The sequence below is a fragment of the Salvelinus namaycush genome, unplaced genomic scaffold (assembly GCF_016432855.1).
Source record: "Salvelinus namaycush isolate Seneca unplaced genomic scaffold, SaNama_1.0 Scaffold2208, whole genome shotgun sequence".
Taxonomy (NCBI): Eukaryota; Metazoa; Chordata; class Actinopteri; order Salmoniformes; family Salmonidae; genus Salvelinus; species Salvelinus namaycush.
The window spans coordinates 27,195-42,164 of NW_024059018.1; the positions used below are offsets into that span (position 1 = coordinate 27,195).

General features: G+C 44.3%; 1 protein-coding gene across 1 annotated transcript in view; it reads right to left on the reverse strand.

Annotated features, from left to right (window-relative positions):
* Positions 1–14,116, reverse strand: part of LOC120038472 (sushi, nidogen and EGF-like domain-containing protein 1) — a gene marked incomplete at its 3' end in the record, with an annotated part of 40,351 nt that extends 26,235 nt beyond the window's left edge. The window contains exons 1-3 of the mRNA XM_038984205.1: positions 13,898–14,116; positions 1,531–1,818; positions 1,294–1,434 (exon numbers count right to left, since the gene is read on the reverse strand). Coding sequence (XP_038840133.1) covers positions 1,294–1,434; positions 1,531–1,818; positions 13,898–14,116 — 648 coding nt within the window. The remainder of the gene's footprint in view (positions 1–1,293; positions 1,435–1,530; positions 1,819–13,897) is intronic.
* Positions 14,117–14,970: the final 854 nt, after the last annotated feature.

Sequence of the window (14,970 nt, forward strand, 5' to 3'; positions counted from 1 at the left end):
TCAATATGCCACATGTGGACTCCATCAAGTTGTAAAAACATCTCAAGGATGATCAATGGAAACAGGATGCAACTGAGCTCAATTTAGAGTCTCATAGCAAAGGGTCTGAATACTTATGTAAATAAGGTATTTCTGTTTTTTATTCTTAATATATCTGCAAACATTTTGAAAAAACTGTTTTCACTTTGCCAGTATTTTGTCGTTGTTGTTCGATGAGGATTTTTTTTTATTTAATCCATTTTAGAATAAGGATGTTACGAAAAAACATTTGGAAAAAGTCAAGGGGTCTGAAAACTTTCCGTATATATAGATAGATAGACATTTTCACTGAGTGTACAAAACATTAAGAACACCTGCTCTTTCCATGACATAGACTGACTGTCACACCCTGACCTTAGATATCACTGTTTTACTATATATTTTGGTTAGGTGTGAATAGGGCGAGTACACTAGTTTTTGTATGTCTAGGGGTGTTGTATGTCTAGGGTGTTGTATGTCTAGGGGTTTTGTATGTCTATGTTGGCCTAATATGGTTCCCAATCAGAGACAGCTGTTAATCGTTGTCTCTGATTGGGGATCATATTTAGGTAGCCATTTTCCTCGTTTGTCTTGTGGGATCTTGTCTACATTAAGTTGCCTGAGTGCATACCAGTAGGTTCACGTTTCGTTTGGTTGTTTGTTGTTTTGTTTTGGTGAGTTTCAGTTGATTAAAATGATGTGGAACTCTACTCACGGTGCGCCTTGGTCTCATCTTTATGACGAACGTGACACTCACCAGATGAATCACATTTTATTGGTCATATTTTGCAGATGTTATTGCAGGTGTAGCGAAATGCTTGAATCCAGGTGAAAGCTATGATCCCTTATTGATGTTACCTGTTAAATCCACTTCAATCAGTGTAGATGAAGGGGAGGAGACGGGTTAAAGAAGGATTTTTAAGTCTTGAGACATGGATTGTGTATGTGTGCCATTCAGAGGGTGAATGGGCAAGACAAAAGAAAAGTGCCATTCAACGGGGTATTGTAGTAGGTGCCAGGCGCAACGGTTTGAGTCAAGAACTGCAATGCTGCTGGGTTTTTCACACTCCAACAGTTTTACAGCTCAACTGTTTTCCGTGTGTATCAAGAATGGTCCACCACCCAAAGGACAGCCAGGTAACTTGACACAACTGTGGGAAGCATTAGAGTCAACATGGGCCAGCATCCCTGTGGAACGATTTCGACACCTTTGTGAGGACATCTCTGTGATGTTACTTATAAACACGTTTTTTGAAGACGTCTCTGTGATCTTACCTGTGCAGCGATGCCCCCTAGCCCTGCCAGGTCTCCTCCACTGCTGGCATGCATGCCTGTAGTCCAGCTGATGTCATGATACTGGAAGATGGTGAAGGAAAGCTCTCCGTTGGTGATCAGTATCACTTGGAACGTATTCACCTGCAGAGAACAGTAGTCAACAGGTCACTATGTAAATACATTTGACTGATTGATTTGAGTGAGCGATTCGTTTATTTAGTTGGTTGAGAATCCTACCGGTGTGATGTCACTTCCTCCAAAGAAGGTGACTTTGAGCCACGTTGAGATGAGGATCCACGTCGCACTGAACTCTGGGAACTCAGAGAAGTGTCGTCTGACGTCAGCCGTGGCCCTCAGGAGGACAGACGGGTCTCTACTCTCCCGGTAGAAGACCTGTCCCGCCCGCCTGTTGTCCACGTCAGCCCAGAACGCTGCCACAACCCTCCGGTCTCCGGCGATGGGAAACGCTACAGGTGTGAACTGAGACACCTCTCTGATGAATGAAACCAGGCCATTGTTGTTCACCTGTTGGGGAGGAGAGGCAGTACCAGGTAATAACATGGCTATATACAGGAAGTACCAGGTAATAACATGGCCATATACAGGAAGTACTAGGTAATAACATGGCTATATACAGGGAGTACCAGGTAATAACATGGCTATATACAGGAAGTACCAGGTAATAACATGGCTATATACAGGGAGTACCATGTAATAACATGGCTATATACAGAGAGTACCAGGTTATAACATGGCTATATACAGGGAGTACCAGGTAATAACATGGCTATATACAGGGAGTACCAGGTAATAACATGGCTATATACAGGGTGTACCAGGTAATAACATGGCTATATACAGGGAGTACCAGGTAATAACATGGCTATATACAGGAAGTACCAGGTAATAACATGGCTATATACAGGGAGTACCAGGTAATAACATGGCTATATACAGGGAGTACCAGGTAATAACATGGCTATATACAGGGAGTATCAGGTAATAACATGGCTATATACAGGGAGTACCAGGTAATAACATGGCTATATACAGGAAGTACCAGGTAATAACATGGCTATATACAGGAAGTACCAGGTAATAACATGGCTATATACAGGGAGTACCAGGTAGTAACATGGCTATATACAGGAAGTACCAGGTTATAACATGGCTATATACAGGGAGTACCAGGTAATAACATGGCTATATACAGGGAGTACCAGGTAATAACATGGCTATATACAGGGAGTACCAGGTAATAACATGGCTATATACAGGGAGTATCAGGTAATAACATGGCTATATACAGGGAGTACCAGGTAATAACATGGCTATATACAGGGAGTACCATGTAATAACATGGCTATATACAGGGAGTACCAGGTAATAACATGGCTATATACAGGGAGTACCAGGTAATAACATGGCTATATACAGGGAGTACCAGGTAATAACATGGCTATATACAGGGAGTACCAGGTAATAACATGGCTATATACAGGGAGTACCAGGTAATAACATGGCTATATACAGGGAGTACCAGGTAATAACATGGCTATATACAGGAAGTACCAGGTAATAACATGGCTATATACAGGGAGTACCAGGTAATAACATAGCTATATACAGGGAGTACCAGGTAATAACATGGCTATATACAGGAAGTACCAGGTAATAACATGGCTATATACAGGGAGTACCAGGTAATAACATGGCTATATACAGGAAGTACCAGGTAATAACATGGCTATATACAGGGAGTACCAGGTAATAACATAGCTATATACAGGGAGTACCAGGTAATAACATGGCTATATACAGGAAGTACCAGGTAATAACATGGCTATATACAGGGAGTACCAGGTAATAACATGGCTATATACAGGGAGTACCAGGTAATACCATGGCTATATACAGGGAGTACCAGGTAATAACATGGCTATATACAGAGAGTACCAGGTAGTAACATGGCTATATACAGGAAGTACCAGGTAATAACATGGCTATATACAGGGAGTACCAGGTAATAACATGGCTATATACAGGGAGTACCAGGTAATAACATGGCTATATACAGGGAGTACCAGGTAATAACATGGCTATATACAGGGAGTACCAGGTAATAACATGGCTATATACAGGGAGTACCAGGTAATAACATGGCTATATACAGGGAGTACCAGGTAATACCATGGCTATATACAGGGAGTACCAGGTAATACCATGGCTATATACAGGGATTACCAGGTAATAACATGGCTATATAGGGAAGTTTAAAGTCCAGGGGAGGGAAGGGGAGGCTGAGTATAAACTTCAACACCTAAAGTTTTTACATATATTTTATTATAGAAAGTCCTTGCCAACTACATAATTTAAAAATAGTTTTACTAGGCAAGCCAGATTTTCTTTAAACAATGCCACTTAATATAATGTTTACATACCCTACATTACTCATCTCATATGTATATGTATATACTGTACTCTATATCATCTACTGCATCTTGCCATCTTTATGTAATACATGTATCACTAGCCACTTTAAACTATGCCACTTTATGTTTACATACCCTACATTACTCATCTGTATATGTATATACTGTACTCTATATCATCTACTGCATATTACCATCTTTATGTAATACATGTATCACTAGCCACTTTAAACTATGCCACTTTATGTTTATATACCCTACATTACTCATCTCATATGTATATACTGTACTCTATACCATCTGCTGCATCTTGCCTATGCCGTTCTGTACCATCACTCATTCATTTATCTTTATGTACATATTCTTTATCCCTTTACACTTGTGTGTGTGTATAAGGTAGTAGTTGTGGAATTGTTAGGTTAGATTACTCGTTGGTTATTACTGCATGGTCGGAACTAGAAGCACAAGCATTTCGCTACACTCGCATTAACATCTGCTAACCAAATTCTTATTTTCAATGACGGCCTAGGAATAGTGTGTTAACTGCCTTGTTCAGGGGAAGAACGACAGATCTTTACCTTGTCAGCTCGGGGATTCGATCTTGCAACCTTTCGGTTACTAGTCAAACGCTCTAACCACTAGGCTACCTGCCGCCCCTCCGCTCTAACCACTAGGCTACCTGCCGCCCCTCCGCTCTAACCACTAGGCTACCTGCCGCTCCACCAACAGAATGCTGTGTATATGGGGCAACAATACAACAATCTCAGCTCTGTAGATTTTGTTTGCGAAGAGACAGAATCAATAGAACATTTATTCTGGTATGTAGTTTGTTTCAGGTCACAGGTTCAGGAATGGTTAAAAAAATCACAACATTCACTTCAAATGAACCTTACCAAAAGCAGTGTTGGGTGATCTGGAAAACCAGTCAGTCAATAAATAATATATTAACACTCAGAGGAAAGGTTTTCATCTTTAGCTCACAATCTGTGGATAATATAATATTAATTTTGTAAAACATCACAGCACAATGGAAAAATATATGGCACATGGAAACCAAACGAGGTCTATGGTGATAGGTGGGATGTGTGGATGAGGGGTGGGATTAAAGAGCTGAGATCTATGGTGATAGGTGGGATGTGTGGATGAGGGGTGGGATTAAAGAGCTGAGGTCTATGGTGATAGGTGGGATGGGCTGAGGGGTGGGATTAAAGAGCTGAGGTCTATGGTGATAGGTGGGATGGGCTGAGAGTGGCTGAGGGTTGGGATTAAAGAGTTTATGCTTGGTAATGTATTATTGTTATGTATGAAAGTAAAATGTATATGTAAAATGTATATATAAAATGTATGTATACTGTATGTAGCAGAAAAGCTGTAAAAAAACCCCGAAGGTATTTGTACTCTGAAGAGGAGGGGTACATTTAAAAAAAATACAAAATAAGTACAAATAAAATAAAATGAATAAAACAAGCTCTTTATAAAACGAAGATATTTAAAAAAAAAATTATAAATGGAAAAATAAAATGAAATATATATAAAAAGCTCTTTAACTGACTCGCTTTTCAAATAAATGCACACATTTTGTGCTCTTGTCGGAAGCAATCACTCTCACATTTCTGTCTACAAATTAGCAATAACTGGGCTAATAACTCACTAACTTGCAAAGAACAAAAGTGAACATGGCTCTTGCTTTGATCTCAAAACAAGTGCATCTACGCAGGACCGCTCATGCTGTAAACACAGTCCAGTTCAAAGTCAATGGCATAGATCCATATATGGCAATGATCTATTTGCGTATAGGCCTACTGCAGCTGTGATAGGTTATTGTGCACCGGTCTGTGTAGAGAATAGGTCGTGCCTTTCAATGCAATAGAATCCTACTCTGATGCACTCTGCCTACAACAAAATCTGTTGCAGAGTTCGTTTTTGTTGCAATCAAAGTGGTTAATATTGCGTTGAGTCGATCACAGTTCCCACGATAAAGGGAAACGTTGATAGTGTTAACTAACGGTGAAAACTCTAGAAAGTTGAGTGAACTTCAATCTTGAGCTTCTCTGCACAGGCTGATTTTTCTTCTACACAGACCGGTGCGCCATAACGAGCTTAGAGGGAACATTGGTAGACTCTTTGAGCAGATGTTCTGTATCCACTTCCTCATGTTTGGAGCAGACAGTGTCTCTGTTCATTCAGATCCATGGCAGGCAGCAGCTGAGAAAACCAGGTTATGACCAATCATAACCCCACACACACACACCTGCCCAAAGTCATGACGCACACACACACACACACCTGCCCGAAGTCATGACGCACACACACACACACACACACACACACACACACACACACACACACACACACACACACACACACACACACACACACACACACACACACACACACACACACACACACACACACACACACACACAGAGGTCTGGGTCTGGTCTTACAGTGACCTGCCAAGGATTTGATACAAATGTTGTGTTCGAGACCACCTAAAGTGAGACTGGTTCAAGACCAAGACCGGGGGGGGGGGGGGGGGGGGGGGGGTGAGACCGAGTCAATACCAAGACCGGAGCAAGTCGAGGCCCCGTCAACACCAAGACCGGGGGTGGGGTGGGGCGAGACCGGTTCAATACCAAGACCGGAGCAAATCGAGTCCTAGTCAACACCAAGACCGGGGGGGGTGAGACAGAGTCAAGACCGAGACCAGAAAAATGCGAGTCCAATTCAAGACCATGATTGTAATTATTTTCAGATCACCACCATAATAGGTTGTTCAGTATTTAAAAGGATTGGACCCTTTCATTTTATTTTATTTTGCCTAAAATGACATACCCAAATCTAACTGCCTGTAGCTCAGGCTCTGAAGCAAGGAGATGCATATTCTTGGTACCATTTGAAAGGAAACACTTTGAAGTTTGTGGAAATGTGAAATTAATGTAGGAGAATATAACGCATTAGATCTGGTAAAAGATAATACAAAGAAAAAAACAACCGTTTTTTTGTACCATCATCTTTGAAATGCAAGAGAAAGGCCATAATGTATTAGTCCAGCACAGGTGCAATTTATATTTTGGCCACTAGATGGCATCAGTGTGTGTGCAAAGTTTGTTCAAAACTGTGCACTCTCCTCAAACAATAGCATGGTATTCTTTCACTGTAATAGCTACTGTACATTGGACAGTGCAGTTAGATTAACAAGAATTTAAGCTTTCTGACAATATCAGATATGTCTATGTCCTGGGAAATTTTCTTACAACCTCATGCTAATCACATTAGCCTACGTTAGCTCAATTGTCCTTCAGGGGAACCCACCAATCCTGAAGAAGTTATGTGTTATATTATATTATTATTTTCAATGATTTTCTGATTTAATCTCTTACATTTTTGTTGGAAAGGAAAGGGTTAACGCTGAAGAGAAAAAACGATTCAATCACAATTGTTCTTTGCTAGCTAAGTCAGCCATTGGCTGGGCCATTAGATACTAAATAAAGGCATCTGCCTTCTTGAAGACCAACAGGTCGCTGCACAATAGTGAGCAGTAGTTTTCCCACGGTCTAGCTAGCTAGCTTTTGTCGTCTGCTAGTTTGCAGCGGTTGCAGCAGGTGTTATCAAATAGGATGTTGTTGCTAATTTGTTAGCTTCTCCCCTTTTCAAGGATAACGTTCAACAAGATGTTAAGTTTCCAATGAGCATCATCTGGTGAGTGGAACTGTGTTTTTTTTTTTTAAACTGCAGTGCACTTCCTGTTGTTAGCCATCTCTTTGAAAATAACTTCTGTGTGTGAAACATTGTTACATTTAAAGTGGAACAGACAGCATTTTAGCAATATGAAATATTATTAAAATCTGTTCATTTACACCCCCAGGAAAGAATGTGACACTTTTTAAAACATTTTCTGACAAGCCACCACTTAGATACGGTGATTTTCACATTTTCATAAATTCTTAGCATGTTTGGGAAGTACGTATACTACGACATTTATGAAAATTCTATAGTAATATAGAGTGGGAAAGTGGCAGTGCGTTTGGACAATTAATAGACACTGCAGTAAATAAAACTGAATAAAAACACACGTCTCGTCCAGTACAGGACCTACACAGACCGATGCGCTATAGCCAATCATAGCTACAGTAGGCCTTTATACAAACACGCCATTTGCCACACGGGTCTGCCATCATTCACTTTGAACTGGACTGTGTGTTTACAGGAAGTAGGGCCTGTCATCATTCACTTTGAACTGGACTGTGTGTTTACAGGAAGTAGGGCCTGTCATCATTCACTTTGAACTGGACTGTGTGTTTACAGGAAGTAGGGCCTGCCATCATTCACTTTGAACTGGACTGTGTGTTTACAGGCAGTAGGGCCTGTCATCATTCACTTTGAACTGGATTGTGTGTTTACAGGCAGTAGGGCCTGTCATCATTCACTTTGAACTGGACTGTGTGTTTACAGGCAGTAGGGCCTGTCATCATTCACTTTGAACTGGACTGTGTTTTTACAGGAAGTAGGACCTGTCATCATTCACTTTGAACTGGACTGTGTATTTACAGGAAGTAGGGCCTGTCATCATTCACTTTGAACTGGACTGTGTGTTTACAGGAAGTAGGGCCTGTCATCATTCACTTTGAACTGGACTGTGTGTTTACAGGCAGTAGGACCTGTCATCATTCACTTTGAACTGGACTGTGTGTTTACAGGAAGTAGGGCCTGTCATCATTCACTTTGAACTGGACTGTGTATTTACAGGAAGTAGCAACAGCGCCACTTTATATTATTAGAACGTATTCGCCAAAAGCCACAGAATACACCTGAATGGATTTCTGTAAATATATAAATACCACGGGAGTCCTCTTACATGTGGGAACTTTACAGTCCTATTGATCAAACAACCAGGAAAAGGTCGTCTCTCTCTCCCTCAGTTACGCACATCAACAACAACAAGATAAACAACTAATGCTAGCCAGAGCAAGATGAGCTAATATCCAACAAAAGAACATTAGATAAACCCTCTCAAACTTTTGTTAGCTAGTTGGCCGTCAAAATTGCACTGATAAACGATGGGGAAATTAGTAGCCTCCTCGTGTCCTTCTGCAACTTGCCTGCCAATGCATGCTTGTCCCAACCAAGCTCTTAAGCTAACTGGCTAATGATGACTAGCTTGCTAGCTAGCTACATCCAGACACAAATGAGAGAACACCTCACTCTGACCATTTTACTCATTGTAGCAGAGCTGGTTTGGCTGTTTACATGTTATCTAGAGCGTTCTTGACTAACTATAAAAAAAAAAAAAACGTAATTTCATCAGATGTTCTGCGCTCTGGCACACTCAGACCAGAGTGCTCTGAAATCGGAGTAGATAGCTAGAGAGAATTTGCGAACGCAAGAGAGATGCTAACTGGATAACAGTCGTTCATGTTCTTGCTAGCTAACCAATCTCTAGCTGTGTATAGCCACCGAAAAAAGATATGAGGGGAAAAAGTCAGTCACTCATCCACTCCTCCAATGGCATGACAAGACATCCTCCTAGCAGCTATGTTCTGTTATAATCTCCACCCGGCACAGCCAGAAGAGGACTGGCCACCCCTCATAGCCTGGTTCCTCTCTAGGTTTCTTCCTAGGTTTTGGCCTTTCTAGAGAGTTTTTCCTAGCCACCGTGCTTCTACACCTGCATTGCTTTGCTGTTTGGGGTTTTAGGCTGGGTTTCTGTACAGCACTTTGAGACATCAGCTGATGTAAGAAGGGCTTGATAAATACATTTGATTGAATTATATTAATCATGCTTTGAACTGCATCCATCTGTTCTGCCAACAATGCCTTACTGTACATTACTGGTCTCAGTAATAGTTGTTACAACAGTTGCACATTTCATTTGGTAAATGCTTAATGGTTGTGTTTTTGTATTCTTCTGATTAGGACCTACTGGCTTATTATGTCTGAGTTTACAGACTGCTTATCCTTTAACATCATGCTGTGTGTGACTGCTGTCTCTCCATCGGCCCTATGCAGTGGTCCTTTAACACCATGCTGTGTGTGACTGCTGTCTCTCCACCGGCCCTATGCAGTGGTCCTTTAACACCATGCTGTGTGTGACTGCTGTCTCTCCATCGGCCCTATGCAGTGGTCCTTTAACACCATGCTGTGTGTGACTGCTGTCTCTCCATCGGCCCTATGCAGTGGTCCTTTAACACCATGCTGTGTGTGACTGCTGTCTCTCCATCGGCCCTATGCAGTGGTCCTTTAACACCATGCTGTGTATGACTGCTGTCTCTCCATCGGCCCTATGCAGTGGTCCTTTAACACCATGCTGTGTGTGACTGCTGTCTATCCATCGGCCCTATGCAGTGGTCCTTTAACACCATGCTGTGTGTGACTGCTGTCTCTCCATCGGCCCTATGCAGTGGTCCTTTAACATCATGCTGTGTATGACTGCTGTCTCTCCATCGGCCCTATGCAGTGGTGCGTTAACATCCTGCTGTGTGTGACTGCTGTCTCTCCATCGGCCCTATGTAGTGGTCCTTTAACATCATGCTGTGTGTGACTGCTGTCTCTCCATCGGCCCTATGCAGTGGTCCTTTAACATCATGCTGTGTGTGACTGCTGTCTCTCCATCGGCCCTATGTAGTGGTCCTTTAACACCATGCTGTGTGTGACTGCTGTCTCTCCATCGGCCCTATGTAGTGGTCCTTTAACACCATGCTGTGTGTGACTGCTGTCTTCCCATCGGCCCTATGCAGTGGTCCTTTAACACCATGCTGTGTGTGACTGCTGTCTCTCCATCGGCCCTATGTAGTGGTGTTTTAACATCATGCTGTGTGTGACTGCTGTCTCTCCATCAGCCCTATGTAGTGGTCCTTTAACACCATGCTGTGTGTGACTGCTGTCTCTCCATCAGCCCTATGTAGTGGTCCTTTAACATCATGCTGTGTGTGACTGCTGTCTCTCCATCGGCCCTATGTAGTGGTGCGTTAACATCCTGCTGTGTATGACTGATGTCTATCCATCGGCCCTATGCAGTGGTCCTTTAACACCATGCTGTGTGTGACTGCTGTCTCTCCATCGGCCCTATGCAGTGGTCCTTTAACACCATGCTGTGTGTGACTGCTGTCTCTCCATCGGCCCTATGCAGTGGTCCTTTAACACCATGCTGTGTGTGACTGCTGTCTATCCATCGGCCCTATGCAGTGGTCCTTTAACACCATGCTGTGTATGACTGATGTCTATCCATCGGCCCTATGCAGTGGTCCTTTAACACCATGCTGTGTGTGACTGCTGTCTATCCATCGGCCCTATGCAGTGGTCCTTTAACACCATGCTGTGTATGACTGATGTCTATCCATCGGCCCTATGCAGTGGTCCTTTAACACCATGCTGTGTATGACTGCTGTCTTCCCATCGGCCCTATGCAGTGGTCCTTTAACACCATGCTGTGTGTGACTGCTGTCTCTCCATCGGCCCTATGCAGTGGTCCTTTAACACCATGCTGTGTGTGACTGCTGTCTATCCATCGGCCCTATGCAGTGGTCCTTTAACACCATGCTGTGTATGACTGATGTCTATCCATCGGCCCTATGCAGTGGTCCTTTAACACCATGCTGTGTGTGACTGCTGTCTCTCCATCGGCCCTATGCAGTGGTGCGTTAACATCCTGCTGTGTATGACTGATGTCTATCCATCGGCCCTATGCAGTGGTCCTTTAACACCATGCTGTGTGTGACTGCTGTCTCTCCATCGGCCCTATGCAGTGGTGCGTTAACATCCTGCTGTGTATGACTGATGTCTATCCATCGGCCCTATGCAGTGGTCCTTTAACACCATGCTGTGTGTGACTGCTGTCTCTCCATCGGCCCTATGCAGTGGTGCGTTAACATCCTGCTAATGTGTGACTGCTGTCTTCCCATCGGCCCTATGCAGTGGTGTAGTGGTGATTTAACCATCATGCTGTGTGTGACTGCTGTCTTCCCATCGGCCCTGTGTAGTGGTGTAGTGTGGCCTGGAGAAGTGGGTATGATCTAGTTTTGCCAAAAAGATCCCCAACGGCTCACCCAGAGAAGAAACGACACCCTGTGTGAAATGTTTTCCAATGGTTTCCTATGGTTTCCAATGGTTTCCAATGTTTTCCAATGGTTTCCAATGGTGTCCTATGTTTTCCTATGGTTTCCAATGGGTTTCCAACGGTTTTCCAATGTTTCCCAATTTTTTCCAATGTTTTCCTATGGTTTCCAATGTTTTCCTATGTTTTCCAATGTTTTCCAATGTTTTCCTAGGTTTTTTGTATTTTTTCCTGTAGATTTTTCAGATTTAGAGCCCGGATCTCAATCCCATTGACCACGTCTGGGACCTGTTGGATCGGAGGGTGAGGGCTAGGGCCATTCCCCCCAGAAATGTCCGGGAACTTGCAGGTGCCTTGGTGGAAGAGTGGGGTAACATCTCACAGCAAGAACTGGAACATCTGGTGCAGTCCATGAGGAGGAGATGCACTGCAGTACTTAATGCAGCTGGTGGCCACACCAGATACTGACTGTTACTTTTAATTTTGACCCCCCCCCTTTGTTCAGGGACACATTATTCCATTTCTGTTAGTCACATGTCTGTGGAACTTGTTCAGTTTATGTCTCAGTTGTTGAATCTTGTAATGTTCATTCAAATATTTACACATGTTAAGTTTGCTGAAAATAAACGCAGTTGACAGTGAGAGGACGTTTCTTTTTTTTGCTGAGTTTATTTCACGTGCTTTGCGATTGTTTAGACTACTTTGTGCATGATTTCTCTATTCTACTACCTAAATGTTAAGTCGTATACCTCCACTACACTACTCCAATACGCATCACTAGGGATGTAAGAAGTGAGTAAAGGCAATGCTCCCTGGGAAAAAAGTGTGTATACACCACTGGCCCTTGTGTTTTACTACATGAGTGTTAGAGTATTACAGTTGCTGTCCTTTCAGCATCACAAATCTGTCACACACTGAAGGCCTATCCTGACTCTGAGCCACGCCTGCCTGACCACTCTGCCTGACCGTGAGCCTGCCTGTCGACCTGTACCTTTGCTCCACCTCTGGATTACTGAACTCTGCCTGTCCCTGACCCTGAGCCTGCCTGTCGACCTGTACCATTGCCCCACCTCTGGATTATTGACCTCTGCCTACCCTGCCCCTGAGCCTGCCTGCCGTCCGGTACCATTGCCCCACCTCTGGATTATTGACCTCTGCCTACCCTGCCCCTGAGCCTGCCTGTCGACCTGTACCATTGCCCCACCTCTGGATTATTGACCTCTGCCTACCCTGACCCTGAGCCTGCCTACCGTCCGGTACCGTTGCCACCACCTCTGGATTATTGACCTCTGCCTACCCTGCCCCTGAGCCTGCCTGCCGTCCGGTACCGTTGCCCCACCTCTGGATTATTGACCTCTGCCTACCCTGACCCTGAGCCTGCCTGCAGTCCGGTACCATTGCCCCACCTCTGGATTATTGACCTCTGCCTACCCTGCCCCTGAGCCTGCCTGCCGTCTGGTACCATTGCCCCACCTCTGGATTATTGACCTTTGCCTACCCTGAACCTGAGCCTGCCTGCCGTCTGGTACCATTGCCCCACCTCTGGATTATTGACCTCTGCCTACCCTGCCCCTGAGCCTGCCTGTCGACCTGTACCTTTGCCCCACCTCTGGATTATTGACCTCTACCTACCCTGCCCCTGAGCCTGCCTGCCGTCTGGTACCATTGCCCCACCTCTGGATTATTGACCTCTGCCTACCCTGCCCCTGAGCCTGCCTGCCGTCCGGTACCATTGCCCTACCTCTGGATTATTGACCTCTGCCTACCCTGCCCCTGAGCCTGCCTGCCGTCTGGTACCATTGCCCCACCTCTGGATTATTGACCTCTGCCTACCCTGCCCCTGAGCCTGCCTGCCGTCCGGTACCGTTGCCCCACCTCTGGATTATTGACCTCTGCCTACCCTGCCCCTGAGCCTGCCTGCCTGCCGTCCGGTACCGTTGCCCCACCTCTGGATTATTGACCTCTGCCTACCCTGCCCCTGAGCCTGCCTGCCTGCCGTCCGGTACCGTTGCCCCACCTCTGGTTTACTGACCCCTGCCTGCCTTGACCTGTCTATTGCCTGCCCCTGTTGGAATATTAAACTATTGTTCATTTGACGTTGTCTGCATCAGGGTCTTACCTTCATACCTGATACTACCAGGACCATGATGAAACAGTCTACCAGGACCATGATAAAACAGTCTACTAGGACCATGATAAAACAGTCTACCAGGACCATGATGAAACAGTCTACCAGGACCATGATGAAACAGTCTACCAGGACCATGATAAAACAGTCTACCGGGACCACGATAAAACAGTCCACCTGGACCATGATGAAACAGTCCACCGGGACCATGATAAAACAGTCTACCGGGACCATGATAAAACAGTCTACCGGGACCATGATAAAACAGTCTACCAGGACCATGATAAAACAGTCTACCGGGACCATGATAAAACAGTCTACCGGGACCATGATAAAACAGTCTACCAGGACCATGATAAAACAGTCTACCAGGACCATGATAAAACAGTCTACCGGGACCATGATAAAACAGTCTACCAGGACCATGATAAAACAGTCTACCAGGACCATGATAAAACAGTCTACCGGGACCATGATAAAACAGTCTACCAGGACCATGATGAAACAGTCTACCAGGACCATGATAAAACAGTCTACCAGGACCATGATAAAACAGTCTACCAGGACCATGATAAAACAGTCTACCAGGACCATGATAAAACAGTCTACCAGGACCATGATAAAACAGTCTACCGGGACCATGATAAAACAGTCTACCAGGACCATGATAAAACAGTCTACCAGGACCATGATAAAACAGTCCACCAGGACCATGATAAAACAGTCTACCAGGACCATGATAAAACAGTCTACCAGGACCATGATAAAACAGTCTACCAGGCCCATGATAAAACAGTCTACCTAGGACCATGATAAAACAGTCTACCAGGACCATGATAAACAGTCCTACCAGGACCATGATGAAACAGTCTACCAGGGACCATGATAAAACAGTCTACCAGGGACCATGATGAAAACAGTCTACCAGGGACCTGATAAAACAGTCTCCCAGGGACCATGATAAAACAGTCTACCAGGACCATGATAGAAACCGTCCACCAGGACACATGATAAAACAGTCTACCAGGACCATGATAAACAGTCCCCAGGCCCATGATAAAAAC